The sequence below is a fragment of the Phoenix dactylifera genome, chromosome 18 (genome assembly GCF_051530095.1).
Source record: "Phoenix dactylifera cultivar Ajwa chromosome 18, Ajwa_hap1_PhDact_Kaust_v1.1, whole genome shotgun sequence".
Classification (NCBI taxonomy): domain Eukaryota; kingdom Viridiplantae; phylum Streptophyta; class Magnoliopsida; order Arecales; family Arecaceae; genus Phoenix; species Phoenix dactylifera.
This window is the reverse complement of record NC_143207.1, coordinates 15,531,347-15,552,076: the sequence shown is the minus strand read 5'-3', so window position 1 is coordinate 15,552,076 and position 20,730 is coordinate 15,531,347. Positions and strand designations below refer to the sequence as shown.

Genomic DNA, 20,730 nt, shown 5'->3' with positions numbered 1-20,730 from the left:
TTTTCCTTGCATTCCTTCATTTTACACCCAAACAATATAATTGAAATTGTAATTCGGATTCCAAATCTTTCATTCCCATTTTTTTCTATTCTCTTGATGCAGGTAACATTCAACTTCCTAAAGTCACCATTAATGCATTAGTGCCTGCTCCACCAACACAGTTCTCTTCTTTCTCCTTCATCAACTTTTCTTCTTAATTACTTGGAAACGAAGGGAGGGATCAGATGATCTCGGCCGTCCATGCCTCTATTCCTATTGGCGAAGACAAAAGAAAAGCTTCCTCGCGGGAACGCGGGAACGGGCACCCAAGCCTAGTGCGCCCCCGCCTCCGTGGACGGTGGGTTCGGATGACCACCGGTAGGAATCCTCCGCGGTTCAAGAGAACGGCGAGGAAGCTCGGCAAGAAGGCCACGGCGATCAAGGCGGGAGCCACCGGCGCCGGCGTCCGAGTCGGAATCACAGCGCCGCCCACCGCTCCACCGCCTCCGGGGGCGAGTCTCGTTACCCGACCTCGTTCTCTCCCGGCCCCGGCGGCGATTTTGCCGCAAGATTTCTTTTTAGTTGACTCCCTCGACCTCGCCCGTCGCCTCCTCGGCAAGTTCCTTCGACGAGACGAAGTCGTTCTCCAAATCACCGAGGTATATCTCTCTCGTTCACCCCTGTTACGAAACCCTAATTGCTTTCTGAGCTAATAGTGGAAGAAAAAGTTTCGATTTTTCTATTGATTAGGCCTTCGATGCTTCTGAATTCTGAATTGTAGGTGGAGGCCTACAGGCCGGATGATTCGGCATGCCATGGTCGATTCGGCATTACAATGCGGACAGCACCAGTTGTAAGTTCTAATTTTCCCCTCATGTTCTATTTACCTGTAAAATTATCATAATATTTTTTAGAGATCATTCTTACTGTATTTAAATATATAACATATAATCTAATTCAGCTTTCTCCAAAAAAAAATCCTTCTTTTCTTAAACTTTTCTTAAGTTTCTGTTATGCTTCTCCAAAAGAACTTCTTTTTTGATGTTTAAGTTGTATGTTTAGATTTTAATGAATGGATGGGTGTTTTGGTGGGGTAGTTTGGGCCGGGAGGGCATGCGTATGTGTATCTGTGCTATGGCCTCCACGTGATGCTCAACATTGTGGCGGATAAGCAAGGAGTGGGTGCTGCAGTTTTGATTCGTTCGTGTTCTCCTGTCAGTGGTACGTGGAAACGTAATTGTGTCAAGTAGTTTCAACATTCTGAATTCACTTGAATGTGTCAAAATTCCATTCTTCATGGGTTTTTAAGCAACACTCACCAAATGTTTCTCTTCATGATTGTTCTGTGGACAATGTGTTAATAATATATGTGGTGTTGTATGCTAGTGAACTATAAATGCAATGGTGATTAAAATCTTTGGAATCTTAAATAAAAAAGATAACTGTATGCATATGTAACAAGCTTCTTTCCAATTAGTGGAACTTGTCTCTACAGATCTTTTTAAACCATTGTACTCCTATGGTAATCATATCCTCCGTTGTTGCATGATGGTTTAACTCCTCATTACTTTCTATAAACATGTTTGCTGTTTTTCCTTGAACATCTCATATCAACTTTTGATCTATCTTCTTGGCTGAAGGCAGATTTTGTTGCTTCAGAGATAGCCATCTTCATAAACTCATCTTCCAACTGCCCATCTTTATAAATTCATCCTCCAACTGCCAACTAGTGCGGTGCTTGGATGAAGTCATCATTCAGGATAAGGAGGATAAATGCACTTTCCAGTTCCTATAATGAGCATGAGGAGTTTGTGGATTCGGGAATCGTTTTTCTTTTCTTTTAACATTGTGTGATAATTATGATATTTGTGCCATGTAATCATCCTATCCTTCAGCCAGAATCTTTGGAGGATTTAACTAGTTTCTGCAGCACTTAATATTAGGAAAACCAACATTTTTTTGGAAGTAAATTCTTTGAAATTTTACTCTATTTGGTTGGGAAGGAACAATAGGACATGTAATAGAATCAGGAGGACTATAGAAACTTCCAATGTTACTCCAGATTTTTAGTGAGCTCTTGGTGCTGTTGGCTGGAATAATTTGGAAGAGTTCAAAGATCTTGGCTGATGTCCCAAGTATGTTCTTCTGTTCGTCTTGGTTTGGCTATCCTGCCTCCTCCTTGTCCTCCTCCCTCTCTCCATCACTCTTTATCGCATCCGTGAGTGGATGTAGGTGTGGGTGTCTATGCTCGAGCTTCTATGTTTCTTTCTTGCTCATATCACTTATTAAATACTTGGTCGCATTGCCATTTTTCCATTTTCATTTGTAACCTATAACTTCATGGGTTTATACCATCAGTCCTCTCAATGAAATAATTTTGATCTTTGTTCATCATGGTTATCAGAACCTGTTGATCACTTTCTTACCAGGTACTTCCTTGTATCCCTCTTCTTGTTATGTAACATGGCGTGCACTTGCGAAAGAAGAACTTGAATAAATTGAATTGTCATTCCACTCTTGTGCTGTTGAATTCGAAGAAAGTCCTTGGATAAATGTTGTTTAATACCACTTGACCTTTGACTTTATCATGCTTGATTTTTGGAAAGCACTAGCAGTTTAATTTAGAGTTTTAGATTCTCAGTGCAATTAAAAAGGTAAAATTGAAAATTTCATGTACACATAAAGAACTACTATATATTGAGAATCACGTGACATTCCTCTGCTAATATCTTTATTATTTGAAATTCCTTTTTTTAATTCTTTATGTATTCCCTCTTCATCATCTGTAAAAGTTATCGTTCATTGACATTCATTCAGAAACTAAGAATCCATTTCTTTTGTCGAAGTATTCAGTTATTTCCTTAGTTGAATATAACCTAAAATTCCTGTTTTCCTGAGAAAGGATGGTGAAGCTTGAAAAGATCTTGGCTTTTTGTTTCTTCAAAAAAGCTAAACAATTTCAAATTTTTCCAGAATGCATTCTTCTCTCTGTAAGCTCCATTTTTTCTCAAAACCTTAATTATGCATAACACCTATCAACAAATATCTTAATAAATTCTTTCATAATTTGGAGACTATTTTGTGAGCTTCACAATAGGATAATTTTGTTTAGATCTAACCTTGTTAAGTTATATGCCCTTCTATGAGCAGCTTTGATGATTGTCTGTGTTGAATCACTGTTATATGGTTCTTGTAAAAATTGAGCATCTAGTTATTATCACAACAGATTCCCTATCAATAATACCGTTATGTTTGATATGGCACATATGACTCAAATGGTGCCTTCAGTTGTTTGAGTCAGCAGTTCACTGCTAATTGGGGAGATCACTTTTGACACCATCATGAACTGCAGGTTTGGAAACCATTAAGGAACGTCGAGGTCAGATGACTGACAAGCCTGTCCTACTGACTGGGCCAGGAAAAGTTAGTAATTCACCCTCAATATATTTTACCATCTTTTTTTTTTCTGTTTTTACTATATGTCATTAACTTAGTTTTTGCCATCAAGTCTGTTTTTTCTGTTTTTGCCAAAGATCAAAATTTAGTAAATCTTGAGGGAATTATGACTTTTGGAAGTGTTCCTATTGGAGACTGTAATGGCTGGTCATCAAAGGGGGCCTGTTTTATGATTATGGATCATTTGTGATTTATAAACTTTCATATGTGAATGAAAGTAATGAATTAATAATCCAACTTTATATTTTTTTTCTAAAATAAGTTCACATTTGTATCTTAGTTGTTGGTGGTATGCTTGTTAGTTGTAGATTTTTTTTTATAATTTATTTGAATGCCATTTTTAGGCTCTAGCTAAAAACAGAAGATCCTCTAAAATTTTATTCTGCTATTCTGTTTTGTGCTAGGGCAGTATTCTTTGTTTGAGATAACTCCTGTGACTTAAGATGTTCATCAAAATTCTGAACAAGCACATTCACCTGTCGCAGCTGCCAACCAAGCTCTGCGCTGTGGAGTATTTAGTCCCTTACACAATTGTGATGTTAAGTTTACCCTCAGAGCTGTTCATTCTCATGAGCCTGCACTATTTTAAGATGCAACCTTCTCAGACCATGAGTAACAAGCCCTGTGCAGTTATCATGTATTTTCTCATGCAAAATAAAATACGTTTTGAGCATCTAATGCAGATACACAGAGAAAAAAGGTAAAATTATATTTGAAACATTTAGCATATTGCCACGACCTCAAGGAGGTCTATAACTACCGATTCCAGGTTATCTAAGTTGTAACTACAAATGTTGTTGACTGGAATTTCTTATAGTTGGTACATCCGTAAGATTTTTCTTAGAAGGGTGAATACAGAGAGAAAGGAGAGGGAAATAAAAGAAAATCAGGAACATAAGGAATTATTTGCCTTCTCTTTGCTGCATAACTGGTTAGTTGGGTGGCAAATATGTAGTTGTGAATTAGCTGCAAAACTTCTAACATCCGACAGCTTCGACAATTCAAAAGCAATCTCTCCCTCCCCCTCTCTCACTTTCTCATGCCGTGGGTTGTTAATATTATTAGATGGGGTCGAAAAAGAGCCATCATTTAAGTTACTTTCCACACTCAGTTCTTAAAAGAGCAATAGGTCTGACTTTCCTAAATGTTATGTGTTTATTTTTATCGCTAGGTTGGTCAGGCACTTGGCATTACGACTGCTTGGTCAAGCCATCCTCTCTACACCCCTGGTAAGAGCGGCGGGTTTGCAATAATAAATCTCTTATCGATGCATATTAGTCGGTGTTCCTTCAACTTTTGTTGCATTATTTCGTTTCCAGGGGGATTGGAAGTATTAGATGGACCTGAGCCGGAGAAAATTTTGATCGGTCCACGCGTTGGCATTGAGTATGCATTGCCTGAGCATGTCGGTGCTCCATGGAGGTTTGCCATTGCTGGTAGTCCCTGGATAAGTGCCCCTAAGAACACTCTCAGGCCACCATGATAGCAAGAGACTGCAGCATAAGCTTCTTTGAGAATGTTTCTCGGCTTTTTGTGATCTTCTTTTACAACCTACACTGCAGTCTTATTGTTTATTCTGTATGGAGGCCATGAGTATCTTAGAAGTATGTTCAGGAACAATATGAAACACTTGCATTCTAATGATAGAAATGAGCTGATCTTATTCGACAGCAATGAGTTTGGTGCTGAAAATACTTATTTCTTTATGTTTTAAAAAATCATGTTCAAAATTAATAGCAAGGCGATACTTTGTTGAAGTGGACTTTGTTAAGGGTGCATCTAAAAGTTGGCGAGTTTTATTGGAGATTTATCTGAGGCATAATCTATAAGTTTTTTGTGCATGAGCGTATTTAAAAAAGAAAAAGTAAACGTCGCCTGAGAGATTCGAACTCTCGCGGGGAAACCCCATGTACTTAGCAGGCACACGCCTTAACCACTCGGCCAAAGCGACATTGCTGTTTCTTGCGCCTGCTAATGTAATCAGTTAACATGCAAAGAGACCGGCCACAGATTTCGTTCCATCGAGTCATCCATTGGTCTGGAGTCCCGTCTTTTCCTTTTCATTTCTTTTTTTCCAAGAAAGAGCCAGCCTTTCTTTTCCTCATTTCTTTTCTCGAAAAAAGAGGGGAGGGAGAGAGAGAGAGAGAGAGAGAGAGAGAGGCGGAGAGACATGGCGTCCTCCGCCGCCCTTCCGCCGAACCAAAACAACCACGCCGCTGGTGTGAGCGGCGGAGAGGGCTACGCCGCCAACTCCGGCGGCAGCACCGCGGGCCGTCAACCCCTGACTTTCTGGTGCCACGAGTGCGACATGAGCGTGACGCTCCTTCCCTCCTCCTCATCCTCCTCCTCCCCTCCGCCTCTCCTCTGCCCCGAGTGCCGCGGCGAATTCCTCGAGGAGATGGAGCTCCCCGCCTCCCCCCCTCCCCGCCACGACCAAACCCTAACCCTAACGCTCTCCCTTTCCGACTCCGACTCTGACTCCGACGACCCTGACGACGTAGACGGCATCGGCGACTCCCCCGACGGCGACGACCGACGCCGCCGCCGGCGCGCGTTAAACCAGTCCTACCTCCGCCGCCTCATCCGCCAACTCACCGCCGGAGAAGGCCGCTCCCTCCCCCTCCCCCTCCCCGTCCGTGGCCCATCGCCGGCCCCCCAGGCCTCCATCGACGCCCTCCCTTCCGTCCAGATCTCCAACCCCTCCCTCCTCTGCGCCGTCTGCAAGGACGAGTTCCCCCTCCATTCCAACGCCCGCCAGCTCCCCTGCTCCCACCTCTACCACTCTGACTGCATCGTCCCCTGGCTCTCCCTCCACAACTCCTGCCCCGTCTGCCGCTTCCGCCTCCCCTCCGTCGACTCCTCCGCCGCCCCCGCCGCCGCGGACCACCGCCGACCCCGCATGTCTGTCCGGTTCGGGAGCTTCTTTGATGATGATGATGATGGGGATGATGGCGGCGGAGTCCTGGCCATCCGAACCGCGCTCCACCGCATCAGGAGGAGGCACCGCCAGATGCTGCGAGCGCGGCCGTCAGCGTCCGCGGTGGGTGAGGCGTCCCCCACCCAGATGGCGCAGGCTGAGACGGGGTCGTCTGGGCCGGCTACCAGTGGGGAGACGGTGTCATCGGAATGGCCGGTGGAAGGGGGAGGAGGATCGGCTGGTGGAAGGGTGGATGATGAGGGGGATGCTGTGATGTCAGATATTAGGGTGGATTTGTTCGATTGACTTGCGAGGGTACCATTAGCTAAACTCCAGGTACAATTTGCTTTATGCATTATTTTGAAACTTTAACTCCATTTACATAGTCCAATACGGTCGTTCATTCTATGTCACGTGATGAACTTTTGAATGTGATTTGGAGGGAAAGGGTAAATGAGATCCGGCTAAAATTGATTCCTTTTAGAGCCTATGTGGATATTCCTGCATGAATATCCTACATGAATTGGGCCTATTGGCCTGCCTAGCCCGAAGTCTTCTAAGAGCTTGCCTGAGTCCTAGCCTATATCCTAGTTTGTGGGGCTGTTGATCTGCAGGAAAAAAAAAAAAGATTCATGGAGGTCCTTTTTTGGCTCCTATAAGATTTGAGTCATTTGAGCTACAGGGATATTGATTCAATATGTGCCATATCGAAATAAAATGCCCAAGCCATGAATTCCTGCACCCAAACAGCCCCTTAGTCTTTAAAATTGCTATAAGGTCTTCACTTAACAATGATCTAGTTCACCTTAATAAGATAGTAAACTTTTGGTGATGGCCTATTGAATTGTGGTATGAGAAGGATGGCATATGTTGGCTGTAATGCGATCCACTTAGTGCTGGTCTTTAACTTACAAGTTATTTCCCTGTTCTTATGCTCCGTTTTACTTGAACTTTCTTGTTGCTTCGATAATTCGGTAATATGATTGATTTTCTTTTCTTTTTTTTTTGTTGAAGGGGGGGGGGGGGGGGATTTGTTTGATGTTGAACCTTGGCAAGGCTACTCAACTAAGTAGCAGCTAATTATACAACATGGAGATGCATCTTTGTGGTGTCATAAATTTATGAAGTATGTCATAATGCTATCTATTAGGTCTCTTTGATGGTGGAAAGTTTGAAAGCTTTCATGTTGTCTTGATTATGGAGTCTAAGACCAGTCTAATACCTCACTATCATCATCTTCTTAAACTCATGCACTCTTGCTTGTAAGGATAGTTTGTAGAATTTTCAAATGTATTCATCCATATTGCTCCCTTCATGATAAACACAATAGAATTTGATGAATAAAGAACATTGGTACTCCATAGAAAGGAACTATCCTTTATAGGTAAAGCTTGCTACCGTCCCGCACTAATCATACGATACTGTATTGGCAAGATACCAATATAGTACTGAGATTTGATTCGGTATATCCAAACCAATCCATATGGTCCAAACTAAGCAGAAGCATCTTGTTCCACCCGGTACGAACTTGTACCATTCAGTTTTGTGCAATACCATGTTTGGGGGTGAGAAAAAGTGTCGGAAGCCTGTCTCAGGTGGGGGTGCATGCTGTAGGATTGTACGATGCCGAATCGATAATATACTGGTAAGATTTCTGGTACCGGTTATGTGGATCTTATTCATAAAGATTTGCATCTCTATCCACATTGGCATTTTATGTTTCCACGTTTGCTTGTAGGACTTCTGGGGCCATTTGTCATGTAGTTTCTGTGCTTCGAAGTTCATAATAATATATTGTAACTTCGCAGTTCAAAACCCATAAAACTGCTCATGATTCGTCGTCCATAGTTCTCTAAAACCTTGACAATACCCCTTGTTGTATTGTCTGCATGTCAAGGTTATTTGAGACAACCTATAGGGACCAATAGGGCGAACTCTAGGGCCTTGATTATAATAGACAACCAATGTTTCTCCCATAATTTGTAGCCTTGAAACTCTAGAATATTATTCATCTTGCTGTTTCTCTCCTTTAAAATCTCCTATTTTTTCTGTCCATGGTTTTGAAAGTTCTAATTTTGCTGTCTCGTGTAAATCATTGACATGTCTCGACTATTTCTAGGTACCATTTGTAGGAGTCGACAACCTTGGGAAGTTGTGATCATCTTGTGACTAATTTTGGGGAGAGAAGGCGGCATGTTGCTGCCCCAAAATTTAGAAATCACAATTAGATTGTTTACTCATATCTAGTGACTGTTTTTCACATGCATCATGGGGCTTAATCTGGACCTTAATTTTTTAAAATCAAAGAAAAGGGCTGTGCTATTTGAGTTACCGCTGTCTAATCACTTTTGGATTTCTATAGCTACATCAGATCATTTGCTAATATTGTCTGTCTGCTTATTAGTAGCGTAGCTATTTTTAGTTGCTTGCATACCATTTATTGTATCCTCCAATCATTTAAGTGTATCCTCCATATCATTCTAATATTATCTTTAAAATATGTTAACAGTCCACTTACCTTTTAAATCTCATGTGACCCCAAGCTGTCCTTCTAAACCAAGCATAACTCCTCTCTCTCTCTCTCTTCTCTCTCTCTTTCTCTTCTTAGGGCCTGTCCCTCGGTGTGGTCAGTACTCCATACTGTCGGGCAGCGAAGCTTACACTTGTTTACTTATTATGACGGTTCACCAGGTTGGCCCTCCTACGCTGACGCCTACTTTCTCATCATAACAAATTTCTTGCTCTTTTGTGGGGATCATCTCTCTCTCTCTCTCTCTCTCTCTCTCTATTGTGACCTGAAGTTGGCTGCTATGCTATGACTTGCCTCCCATGAGGAATGTGTCTCTACCTGTCCTCCTAATTCCTACTTATTAAAGTTTTTATAGAAAATGTTTCAATAAGCTGACCACGAGATCCTTGCCCTGCACATATGAACTTATTTGTCAAAATAGTTCTAATGACATTATTTAATTGGATATGTCACCTGGGTTCTTTTTCTTTTTTTAGCAAATATTACTTGGGTTCCTTTTGATCAAAGTTTTGTGCATTTTAAAAAAAATAAAAAAACAAGTATATTGCAAGTCCTTAACATTCATTTTTTGTCTATAATATAGATTAGCCTTCTAGTTTTAAAAGTACTCGATATATAGCTCTTTGCTTTTTAGTTTCTAACTTAATTTTTTGTGTGTATAGGAAATACATTATGGTGATTCACATCATAAGTAATGTCTTATAGGAGAAAAAATAATAACATAAAAACAATATGTTTTAGATCAGGGCTGTTAAATTAGTTGAACAAGTACATTGCCTCCCCCTCCCCCAAAAAAAACAAAAAAGAAAAAAAAAGGGATGAATCTTGGTCCGCCCCTACTCATGGCCTTCCAAATATGCAATCTAAACATGTGATTGCACATAATGTTGTAGAAGATGAATAATCGAAGTTTTTGGATAATAACCATTTGATCTTTGCTAAATGTTTTGGCATATATGGAGTCATTTTGTTAGTTAGCCACAGATATCAATAGTTGGATGGTCATCAGTTTTTTGTCCCTTCATTTTGCAATAGCATATTGAGTCATTGTCTGATATGATGGGTTCAGAGTTACTTTTAATTTTTAACTTTTAACTTTTATTTTTGTGGTGATGCAATAGTTGATAGCATACAGAATTTGTCATTAGGAGGCAGTTTCCTGGAAACATTAAGAAAATAAATTTCTCCTCTTGGAGAAATGTCCTTTGGTGGATGGAGCCAACTAAAAGAGGGCAATGCCACCAACCTTTGGATTCTTCAACAAATCAGAAAATGATATGTAGATAGAGAAACAAATAAAAGCTAGTATCTAATTTCTCCTCGAGTATCTGTGCACTTAAACAAAAGTGGATGCCGCTTGGACTTTTTGTGTGGATGGTTGTAAGATGTAAATGGGTGTAAGCACTTCAAAATAAGCTCATGAGAGAAGGTGAGTAATAATGCATTATAGATCTAGTGTCAAATAATATTGTTCCTTGTAAGATTATACTTATAAGGGCATTCCAGTGCATGAGGCTCTCGCTAATACGGGGTTTGAGGAGGGTTAAATGTACACAACCTTACCTTACGTATAAAGAGGCTATTTCAATGTTTCAAACCTACGATACCTAGGTCATAATAGTGCAACGTTACCATTGCACCAAAGTCCGTCTTCTTGGAAGATTATATACCTATATTAAACAGAATTAGAGAAGGTTTACCAAAAGGGGGACAAGAAGAAAGAGAAATTCTTTCAACTTTTCTGGTGAAGTTCTAATGACATGGTTGATTATTTTAATTTTGTTTCCACTTGTTAAAAGAGGTTTTGTTATCATTTCTTTTTTTAATTTCTTGCATTTCATTTCATGCAGCATATAAGGCTCGAACAAGCAATATAGAGAACATGCATACTAAAACTTCTCACTCATCAGTTGCTTTAATTTTAGATGCTAAGACTTCTCACTAGGTTTGATTAACCACGATACATGTGCACAGTTAATTCGGTTGCCCATCCCTTTAATTTAAGTATATATGTAGTCCTGAGTAGCTGCCAATTGAGATGATTCCAGCAGTCGTTGAGGATGAACCCCAACTGTCTTTGGCATTTTTAGGTTCTCTACAAGGTCTCCTATTACAAGGATAGAATCACTACTACATTTTTTGTTCTAGAGATTCTAGTAGTTAGGTGCACAGTGGGCTTGGGTCATTTCAAAAGTCGAAAAATGAAGATTATGTTAGATACTCACATACAAATAATATCTTCTAACTTTATAATACATCAAATACATCAGCAATTATAAAAGTCTTGGGATGACAAGTGCAATCACGAAAGTTCGAGTCCTGGGGCAGCATTTTTGTGCAAAGAAATGCAAAAAGTTAGATTTGTCTCCAATTTGCCTATAACACCCAACTCAGTTAATAAGGAACTGGGCCTAGTCCACTTGACCGGCCTATATGTATGGGTTGGAGTAGGAGACGGAAAAAAAAGATACCTGTTCGACTTGAAGTAGGAGACGGACTCATCCTCCATCTTGATTTTCTACGGGATTTAAAAACCTAGCCTCCAACGGCTATTTAAAATCCCATACCTTTTTTTGCCTCACCGCCGATAGGTTTTGCTGATTACCACCACTAGACCACCATTGGTTCCTTCTATTTCTCCTCTTGGCGTCCAATGGCCGTAGCTCACAAAGCTCATCGGAGATTTTGGTTGAGTGCTCATTGGAGTCTTAGATTTTAAGAGGGATTTTCGAAATTAATTGGATTTGTAGTTTGGTTTCGCTCGCAAGGTAAGTAACCTAACGATTCAAAGTGTATTTTCTGACATTTGGTAAAATTATAATTAGTTTATTAAATTTGATTGTGATTTTTATTTTATGTTTGATTAAACGGGTCAAGCATGTTATTATTACGGTAATAATTATTTTAAAATATGTTGTGTATTTTAATACTTTTGTAAGGTGAATTTTGGAAAATATGACTAGGTAATTTATATGTGTGTATTCTCAGCGTAGCTATGGTCTGGCCATGTCAATCAGGATTATACGTTGGCCTGTCGACTTGTAATCTAAGAAACTAGATTCGATACCGAGCCATTGGTGATTAGGATAATGGTAACTATTTTTTGGCACTTTGTGCACCTTGTATCTATCATCTGACTCATGCCACTGGGTTATGTTACTATAGTTTGATATTGGGTCTAGTATCAGTTTATGAAAAATAATTTTTTTAAAAAATATATGTATTATTCGAGATTTAATTTTTTTCCAGTCGGCATCAAGCTATTTGATTATTTATTTGTTTGGTATGCTTAAATCCCACTTTGATGTGTTATATTGCTTATTTTGTTAGTGTAGCTCATTATTCTTTCTTTTCTATATTTCAGATCCTGAATCATGATTGCTGGGACTTGGGAGAATGCGCTAGATCTTTTGGAGATATTCGTGATTATATGGATTTCTAGCTCAGCTTTGTTTAGATTAATTAATCTTAGTTTGGATATTTTATTTGATTTGAATAATAATAATAATTAGTTATAATATTTTGATTTATGTTGCTTTGGGATAATTGATTATGAGAATGATTTGTTTAGATCTTGATTAGATTAATTTTTGAAGATTGAAGAATTATTATTGCTGCTTGGAGATGATTATGATTTGATCAGCAGCCTTGCATGCTTGTATGGTTTGCCTTGCAGGTATGCGGCGTCTGTTACGCTCTGGATTCAGGGCGTAACATTACCTCCTTAGAACCTCAGATTACCTGGACCATAATCAGGTAATGTACTGACTGCTTGACCCAGTATCAACTTTTCTCCAACACGTGACACAGGTATCAAGTGTCCAAGTGCCATAGGATTTGGACACAGGAAACTTAAAAAAAGAAAATCAGATATCAGGGACAGGCCCATGTTAAATAGATGTATTTTAGATATGTACAAATGTATTTATGATGAATAATTTTTTTGTACCAATTGCTTTGTAATTCAACAGAGCTTGCAGAAGCTTCACTAAGTGTTTTGTTATAGTTGAATTAGGTATGACGTCCACAGGTTATATCTAACTGTGATGACATTATGGTTTGTTGATTTACAAGTGTCATATGGTGTGTTATGAAATGTGCAAGTATCTAAGTGTTTGGAAACATTTAAAAAAAAAAAACCAAAGTTGCATTTTCCAGCTAACACTTATCAGTGTCATCTGGCTCTCTGTGCTCTCACTTGTTCATTCTTTTTTTATTTTTTTCCAAAGCTTTATGCTTCCTTGTTTTCTTGCACAAATGATCAGTCTTCTGTTGCAGGCCCAGGAAGCCCACTATTATTTGGTATGTGCATAACACCGAACAGGGGTACCGACTTGAGGCGCAATACCTTTATTAGGATGCTTACATATCACATGGTTTGCTAGATCATGCTACCTGCACTATCTGCCCAGCTTTTGTTGTTGCTAATATAGACGAAAGAAACTTTGATATATCTGAGTAGCTGCTTTTATTACGATACTTGGACACATCACTTTGTTGGGTAAATCATGATACCGGCACTGTGTCCAATTTACCGTTGCTAAAATAGACAAAAATAATGTTGTACTTGAGGAGCTCCTTAAGATTATGCATTTTTATTCTGACACATTTGTTAGTCCTGCCAATGGTTTGCATATGTTTAGACTGCTTCACTGATTATTGTTTTGCTATGATCTATTAAAAGTTGAAACCGCCACTTGGATGGATTTTTACAGCTTTTCAACTCTTATTTTGATGATTTATATTAGTCCTTTTACCAGCCTTTCATCGGTGGTCCTAAGAATTTGGTTCAATAGTCATTTTTGCCGCTCATGTATAGTAGCAGTTACCAGAGAGCCACCACCACCAGCCTCAAAAGACTTTTAAATATATTTGGATGAGTGCAGTCTGCAACTATAACGTTCTGACTAGATGTTGTAATTTTGCAATTTTATGCACTGATTTCCTTAGTGCACTTTCTGCAATAATGATACCACTGCCATTTGTATGTTGATTAAACATATGTTTCCCAGGGAATAAGTATTTCTGTGACAATTTGTTTCCCCCTTTAGTTGATTGATGTTCTGTAATTGAACCAATTTACCTGATAGCTGCTTATTTGTGAATATTGCTTGATGAAATTTGCGCAAATGATAGTAATAGATTGTAACTTACAGCATTCTTTTCAAGGCAAGTTGCATACGGATCATGTTGAAAATTTTTATTTGTTGGATGAAATTACTTGAAATGTTAGTTTGCAGTAGTTTGCCTGCATGAATTACAGATTTATTTTGTGATGCACTTGTTGGGAAGACGGTAACAGCCATGGCCAAGTGCTTTTAAGCTCCTAGTTGCCTCTGTGGACAAAACGTACCCCGTCTGTGTAGTATGAGAATCTGAACTTCTATGTTTTGTTTGGATATATTGGGAAGGAGAGAGAAGAAAGCGGAGAAGGTGAGAGAAGATAACTGTCAAATATGAGGGAGAGGAGAGAAGGGAAGAGAACCATGGACATGAGGGAAACGAAAATAAGCAGGTGCTTCTCTTCAAATCTCTCCATTTCCAAAGAGATTAAAATAGAGATCTGGATAGGAAACACTTCTCTCCATTTTTGACTCTCCCCACTTATCTATTCAAACATAAAGATTTTAATTTTTTTCTTTTCTTCTCGGAAGAAATTTCTAACCAAATAAGAGAAATGAGCTTTATTTTCTCTTCTCTTTCAATTCAACAGGGAATGCTTGCTTTCTCTCCCTCCTCTCCATTCAAATAATCCAAACAGGGTGTTAGCTAGGTGTGATGCATCAGTGGATTAACTTTTCTTTGTGAAGTTCATTGCTTTTGTTACTACCGTCCCGAGGCAACAGCTAATGCAATATTAATATGTTAGGCGAGATTTCTTTGGCTTTCTACATGTTATCACTAGTTTAGTGCATAAAAGAATTGGGTATCTTCTTTTACATTATTACTATTTTAGGACAGGCTCTTTTAGCACCAAATATTAAGATCAGTGCGTAACTTGTGAATGTCGTTCCCTATCTTGATCCGTGATACATCAGTGAGATATGGGGAGTTTTTGATAAACTCCATATATCTCAAAAACCAGAATTTTATTAGCCAGAAAGTTTATCTTGATAGACTCTATGAAGCAAGGAAGGCATAAAAAGCCAGAGAGAAAAAAAGATTTCAAAATAATGAAATTTCTATCTAGTGTTTGGATATGCTGGGAATCTTTTAGCGAGGGGATTTTATTTGAATGTTTCCATAGTTGGATTTTCCTATCGCACAGTGATTTATTTCAAATTCAAGTGCTTGATTGTACTTAATTTATATACTTAGATATCAACATCTAAAATACCAAATAAAAGAGAGGTGCCAACTTTAATCCCAAGCCTTTGAAACAAAAGAAACACAACAAATGCACTCGCGCAAACTAAGCCAAGCAACAACAACCCATCATATTGACATTTTTAATCTTATTTGCATGTTTTAAGGCATCCTCCAAAATATGTAATCACAACTATCCATCCTCTCATTCACAACTATAAATATCCCCAAAATCCAGTTGAAAATAAAGGAGAAATTGCTTAAGCTAGGGAAAATTTCACCATTTTGAGATCTTACACCTTTCTCCTCCTTCGGCCAACACCGTATATGGGGCCATGCCTACTCCTTTCCTTTGCCAACCTAAACATCCCTTCATCATCCAAACTAGATTATCCTATATGCAAGAAGACTTATTTCCTTTCATTGATGGAAGAGTTTCCCATTCCCCAACCTTTTCTTTCACCTTCTATCTGCATGTGATATATTTTTTCTATTTTTAGTATTTTTAAATTTTTATACCAATTTTTAGGCAAACTTTTGAATAGCAGCTACTTATTTTCATTGTTTAGAAATGAGTTAGGAAGCATAAAAGAACCCTAAATAATGTTAAGAGCCTTCTTTAATTTTAGTTAGTTTTACCAAATATCCTTCATGGATGTGTAGAAAGACTTCTAGTTTTCTTCCGGCGACCAAGGATGGAACATTGGAGCTCTCCAAAATCTTAGAGCAACGAAATCTTTAGGAGAGTGTCCAGGCTGGGAGGTTTAGTAAAGAAAAAGAAGAGAATCATTTATTAAAAACTTATTTGTTTTCATTCTTGCAACCTTAATTGATTTCTTTTGTATTCTCTTAGCATAGGTTATAGGGTTAGGTGATAGAAATTTCGTTGTATTTTTTTGGCCTTGTTGTTTGGGACCATCTCTACTTTTAATTTGTTTTTACCAATGCTTCTCTCTATCACCGTAGATAATAAGAAGTGATACACATTGGATGGTTATGATTGTGACTTGTTCATCCTTGAGGAAGATTCCGCGATGGTGATCGAGGAGTTCCAAGGCCTCATGAGTGCTGTCAGGGGGATGCAACTACTTCATAACATTCATCGACTCTTATGCGGCTCATCACTCCAGTGGTTTTATCTGAGAGAACCACGCTTCTATCTTAGCTCCTTTGCATTGTCTTTTATTGTCTGATTCTTTGAGCTATACTCACGTCCGATGTGTGTGAGTTGCCGATGTACCAAAAATAAATAAATAAATAAATAAATGATGTTGCTTTTTAAGGCAGCACCAACAAATATAATTCCAAAAATGCCAAAAAGCTTGCTTGGCTTCTCTATCTTAGATTAGAACATAAAAGTTAGTGCTTAATTATGGTATTAGCACCAATATTTGAATTTTGAGGATGTCCATACATATCTCAATCTCTCCCTCATCAAAAGGTTGAAGGTTCCAAGAACAGCATGGCTGCAAACTTGGGACCTATATATCAGTGTAGGATGAGGTTTTTATAAGAATTTTACTTTTCTTCACACAAATTCACCATCGGAGCACCCACCACATAGATCTCAAAGCACTTCAAACTCCATCATTCATCCATCTGTGCAGATCTCAAAGCTTTCAACAAATGAATCGACAATAAATTTGTGCGAAGAAAGACTTATCCATCTTTCGCACGAAAGAATGAACCTATTCATGCAACCTCAGCTAGGGGGTTCTTTCTTTTTATACAAGTCTGCATGTTAAAAATAGAGCTGGAGGATGAATTCTCTCCTCATCTAGCTCATCTTCTTCAAGCAGATGCTGCAGGTATTACATTCTGCAACAAAAAAAAAAAAAGCCAAAGTTGGAGGATGAAGTGCTTGAATTACTCAAGTCCTACTAGGCAAGTGCAAGGGGATAAGTGCAACTCTTTGGTTATTTTTCTCGTGCCATATTGGTGGAGGCTCATCCGTCGACGTCAAACGCGTCAAATGCCACGCCACCGATTGCGAAAGGTTACCGCTAGACTAGAGGGAGAAAGAGGGTCCAATTTGTACGGCCACCAGGCATCCATTCATTCGTCAAGCGGATAATTCCAAAACCGGGCCAAATCTCTCTTATCTAAACGAGTGATCTTTAGGATGTCAATCCATGGCATCTTTCCTTGGTTACTGGTAGAGTTCAGAATATATTAACTTATAAATTGTGACCGGGGGTTTCACCCCTGTGTTTGGAAACTAGAGGTTGTGGATTCAATTCTTAAATAGTGCATTCATGAATAATTATAATTCAAATGGATCTCCTTCCCTTTCTCTTTGTCTCTCTCTGAAAAAGAATTCAAGTTATTCAGTGGTTTTGCCATATAATAATGCTTTCAAATAAGAAAAAAGTCATGCATAAATTCGCAGCCGCATGCTTTTAAGAAGGTTTGTGTTACGGGGAAACTTAGCCACCATGCCCCACGTGACCGGCACGCGCGCCCAGGAAGACTACGGCTGCCCCTTGATCCAGCAATCCGACCTCGGGTCGGATATCTTCGGCTCCGCAGCCCGACCCCGAGTCGGCTGCCCCTTAATCCAGCAATCCGACCTCGGGTCGGATATCTTCGGCTCCGCAGTCCGACCCCGAGTCGGTTGCCCCTTGATCCAGCAATCCGACCTCGGGTCGGCAATCTCTTGACAACAACAGACTGTTCCCCTGAGGCACGCCGCGGCCCCCTGCTCCACTACTCCCTGCAACGGCCGAATCCGGCGCTGCCCCACGATCCCCTGTAACAGCCGTACAAAGCGGAGCTCCACTACGCCCTGCCATGGCCGTACCCAGCGCTGCCCCACGACGCCCTGTAACGGCCACGTCAGTGGCAACCCCATCGTGCCACACGATGACCAACCCCCAGAAAAACCCCCCAGCCTGATATATATGGGGCTGGGGGGAAGGGGGAGGGTAAGAAAGATTTTCCAGAGTATCATCTTACCTGCTACCTCTCCTTCTCCTTCTCCTTCGATCTCCCCTGACTTGATCGTCAGAGGGCCCCCACTACCCTGGAGGTGGTGCGAGGCTTGCTTGCAGGTTTTCCGGCGGAGGGCGGAGCGCAACCAAAGCAATTCAAAGGGAACCCCGTTCACACCGCTGTGCCAATCGTTCTCGGTTTGGACCCCCAGCAACAGTTGGCGCTAGAGGAAGGGTCCGGATCTCAGAGCGATCGTAATGGCACGGCGAGGTGGTCGTGGAGCTTCCAATGCTTCCGGTCGCGGGGCCTCTCGCGCCTCTGGCCGGGAGGCCGCTGCATCTCCAACACACTCTCGGCAACACTCCACCGCCCCACCGCCCATTCAGACGGTCGAAGCCGCCCAGTTCGACCAGCTAGCCCAGCAGGTTCGCACCCTCGCGGGGGCGGTGCAGAATCTGCAGGGTGCGATGTCCCGGGCGCCGCAGCGGGCTCAGGAGCCGCTGCTGCCTGAGCGTTCGCCTGTCCTCCTCAACCCGCGCTCCTTCCTCTCCCATGGGGAGGAGCGCCGGCGCAAGGAGGATTCTCGAGCACGCTCCATTCTGCCGGGACCTTCCCATCGGAGCTGTGCGGGGTACGAGAGGCGGGCCCGGGCGCGTTCCCAGACCCCCCAGTCCTCGAGGAACCCGCGCTCCAGTCGGTCCCCCTCTCGCCGCTCCTTGTCTCCCACCCACCGGTCGCGCTCCCTGGACCGGCGGGTGGACGATCTCCACCGACAACTCCAGGTCCTGAAGGGCCATTCCAAAGATCCCTTCGCCGACTTAGAGATCTCCTCCCAGCCGGCGCTTGCCTCGAGGATCCTGCGGACCCCGAATCCGCCGGGGTTCAAAATGCCGGCGATCGAGCCCTATGACGGGGCGGCGGACCCGCGGGATCACGTCGAGAGTTTCAGGACCCTTATGCTCCTCCACGGAGCATCAGATCCCCTTCTCTGCAAGGCTTTCCCGGCAACCCTCCGTGGCCCGGCGAGGGCGTGGTTCGCCGGGCTGGAGGCTGACTCAATCCGGTCCTTCGACCAGTTCACCCGCCTCTTCATCACTCATTTCGCCGTCAGTAGCCGGCGGCGACTGGTCTCCGACTCCCTCTTTGATGTCCGGCAAAACGAGGGAGAAAGCCTACGGGATTATCTTACCCGCTTCAACAGGGCTACGCTGGAGGTCCGGAACCTGAGTCAGGAGGTAGCTCTTTCAGCCCTGAAGCGTGGCTTCCGGAAGGGCAGACTCACCTTCTCCCTGGACAAACGCCTGCCGCGGAGCTTCCCAGAGCTGTTGTCCCGGGCGAACCAGTATGCGGACGCCGAGGAGGCGGCCGCCCACCGGAGCAAGGAGGCCGTCGAGATCCCTCCAAAGCTTGGGAAGAAAAGGCGGAAAGAGGCACGCTAGAGGAGGAGCCCGACGCCCCAGCGTCGGCGCAGAAGCCCGTCGCCGGCGAAGAACCACAGCGCCCCACGCCCTCGTTCTCCGCCCCGACGTTTCAACCGGTACACCCCTCTCCTGACTCCCCGGGCCCAGATTCTTATGGAGATCAAGGGGCGGGAGGACCTCCCGGCCCCGAGACAGATGCGGAGGATACCTGGGAAGAGGCCCTCCCGGGCGTACTGTGAGTACCACCGAGACCACGGCCACGACACAGAGGACTGCTTCCAGCTTCGGGACGAGATCGAGGCTCTCATCCGTCGGGGGCGTCTCGGTCGATATGTGAGCGACCGACGTCCCCCCGCAGACCCGCGTCCGGCCGACCCGGCTCCTCCGGAGCCTCGGGAGCAGAATCGACCCGTTGCGGGGGTGATCCACACTATCACTGGGGGCTGCCCCCGGCCCGTGAGGAACGCAGGGGGCTCGACGGAGGCGTCAGGGGCGGCCGTCGCAAAGAGGCAGAGGGTCGGCAATATAATCACCTTTTGTGATGAGGATATAAAGGGGGTTCAGACCCCCCACGATGACGCCATGGTGGAAGGCGTGTTCTTGTGGATAGTGGAAGCTCAGCTGATATCTTGTTTTACGAGGCCTTCCAAAAGATGGGCTTGTCCAGACAATTGTTGCACAAAATATCCACCCCCCTCATAGGATTCACCGGTGATGCTGTCCCGGCGGAAGGTGTCGTTGAGCTGCCTGTGACTGCGGGCGTCGCACCCGCAGAAGCCACGGTGCGACTCGGGTTCTTGGTCGTCCGTGTTCCCTCGGCCTACAACGCTATCCTCGGACGACCCGGACTGAACGCCCTTCGCGCGGTGGTCTCTACGTACCACTTGCTCATGCGGTTCCCCACGGCGGTCGGGATCGGGGAGGTCCGAGGCGACCAACCGACCGCACGGCAATGTTTCCTAGCGACCCTCAAAGGGAAGAAGCCCGCAGAAGCCCTAAGCGTCGAGTCCCTTGATGCCAGAGACGAGGTGGCCTTGCGGCAGGGGGAGCCGGCCGAGGGTGTGGTCGAAGTTCCCCTCGAGGAAGGCCGCCGGGACCGGGTGGTCCGGGTCGGCGCCAATCTCGACCCGGGAGCTCGGGCCCGGTTGGTGGAATTCCTTCGAGCCAATGCCGATGTATTTGCCTGGTCG

The 20,730-nt window shown here is 42.8% G+C and overlaps 2 protein-coding genes and 1 non-coding gene across 5 annotated transcripts; 2 read left to right on the top strand and 1 right to left on the bottom strand.

Moving 5' to 3' along the window:
- The first annotated feature begins 262 nt into the window (after window positions 1-262).
- LOC103706763 (DNA-3-methyladenine glycosylase (MAG)) lies at window positions 263-5,192 on the top strand. Its single transcript, XM_008790974.5, has 6 exons — window positions 263-638; window positions 761-832; window positions 1,077-1,200; window positions 3,332-3,402; window positions 4,607-4,664; window positions 4,755-5,192. Exons 1-6 carry the CDS (start codon window positions 348-350, stop codon window positions 4,916-4,918), a joined length of 780 nt encoding a protein of 259 aa, XP_008789196.4. The 5' UTR covers window positions 263-347; the 3' UTR covers window positions 4,919-5,192.
- A 112-nt stretch (window positions 5,193-5,304) lies between these two features.
- Window positions 5,305-5,386, bottom strand: TRNAS-GCU (transfer RNA serine (anticodon GCU)). Its single transcript has one exon. It is a non-coding gene; the product is annotated as a tRNA-Ser (tRNA).
- A 116-nt stretch (window positions 5,387-5,502) lies between these two features.
- Window positions 5,503-14,050, top strand: LOC120112361 (uncharacterized). Of its 3 annotated transcripts, XR_005513861.3 has the most exons (3): window positions 5,514-6,688; window positions 12,559-12,638; window positions 13,161-14,050. XR_005513861.3 is itself a non-coding variant. In XM_039131480.3 (2 exons), exon 1 carries the CDS (start codon window positions 5,606-5,608, stop codon window positions 6,656-6,658), a length of 1,053 nt encoding a protein of 350 aa, XP_038987408.3. In that variant the 5' UTR covers window positions 5,503-5,605; the 3' UTR covers window positions 6,659-6,688; window positions 12,247-12,495. The 3 variants fall into 3 exon arrangements, 2 of the variants coding, with proteins under 2 accessions (XP_038987408.3, XP_038987409.3); XM_039131480.3 differs by lacking the exons at window positions 12,559-12,638; window positions 13,161-14,050 and adding an exon at window positions 12,247-12,495 and having other exon boundaries at window positions 5,503-6,688; XM_039131481.3 differs by having other exon boundaries at window positions 12,559-14,050.
- Window positions 14,051-20,730: the final 6,680 nt, after the last annotated feature.

Coding starts and splice junctions, on each gene's coding strand:
- LOC120112361 (XM_039131481.3), top strand. CDS start 5,606: ATGGCGTCCTCCGCCGCCCTTCCGCCGAACCAAAACAACCACGCCGCT.
- LOC103706763 (XM_008790974.5), top strand. CDS start 348: ATGACCACCGGTAGGAATCCTCCGCGGTTCAAGAGAACGGCGAGGAAG. Junction 639..760: donor TCGTTCTCCAAATCACCGAG/GTATATCTCTCT, acceptor TCTGAATTGTAG/GTGGAGGCCTACAGGCCGGA. Junction 833..1,076: donor CAATGCGGACAGCACCAGTT/GTAAGTTCTAAT, acceptor TTGGTGGGGTAG/TTTGGGCCGGGAGGGCATGC.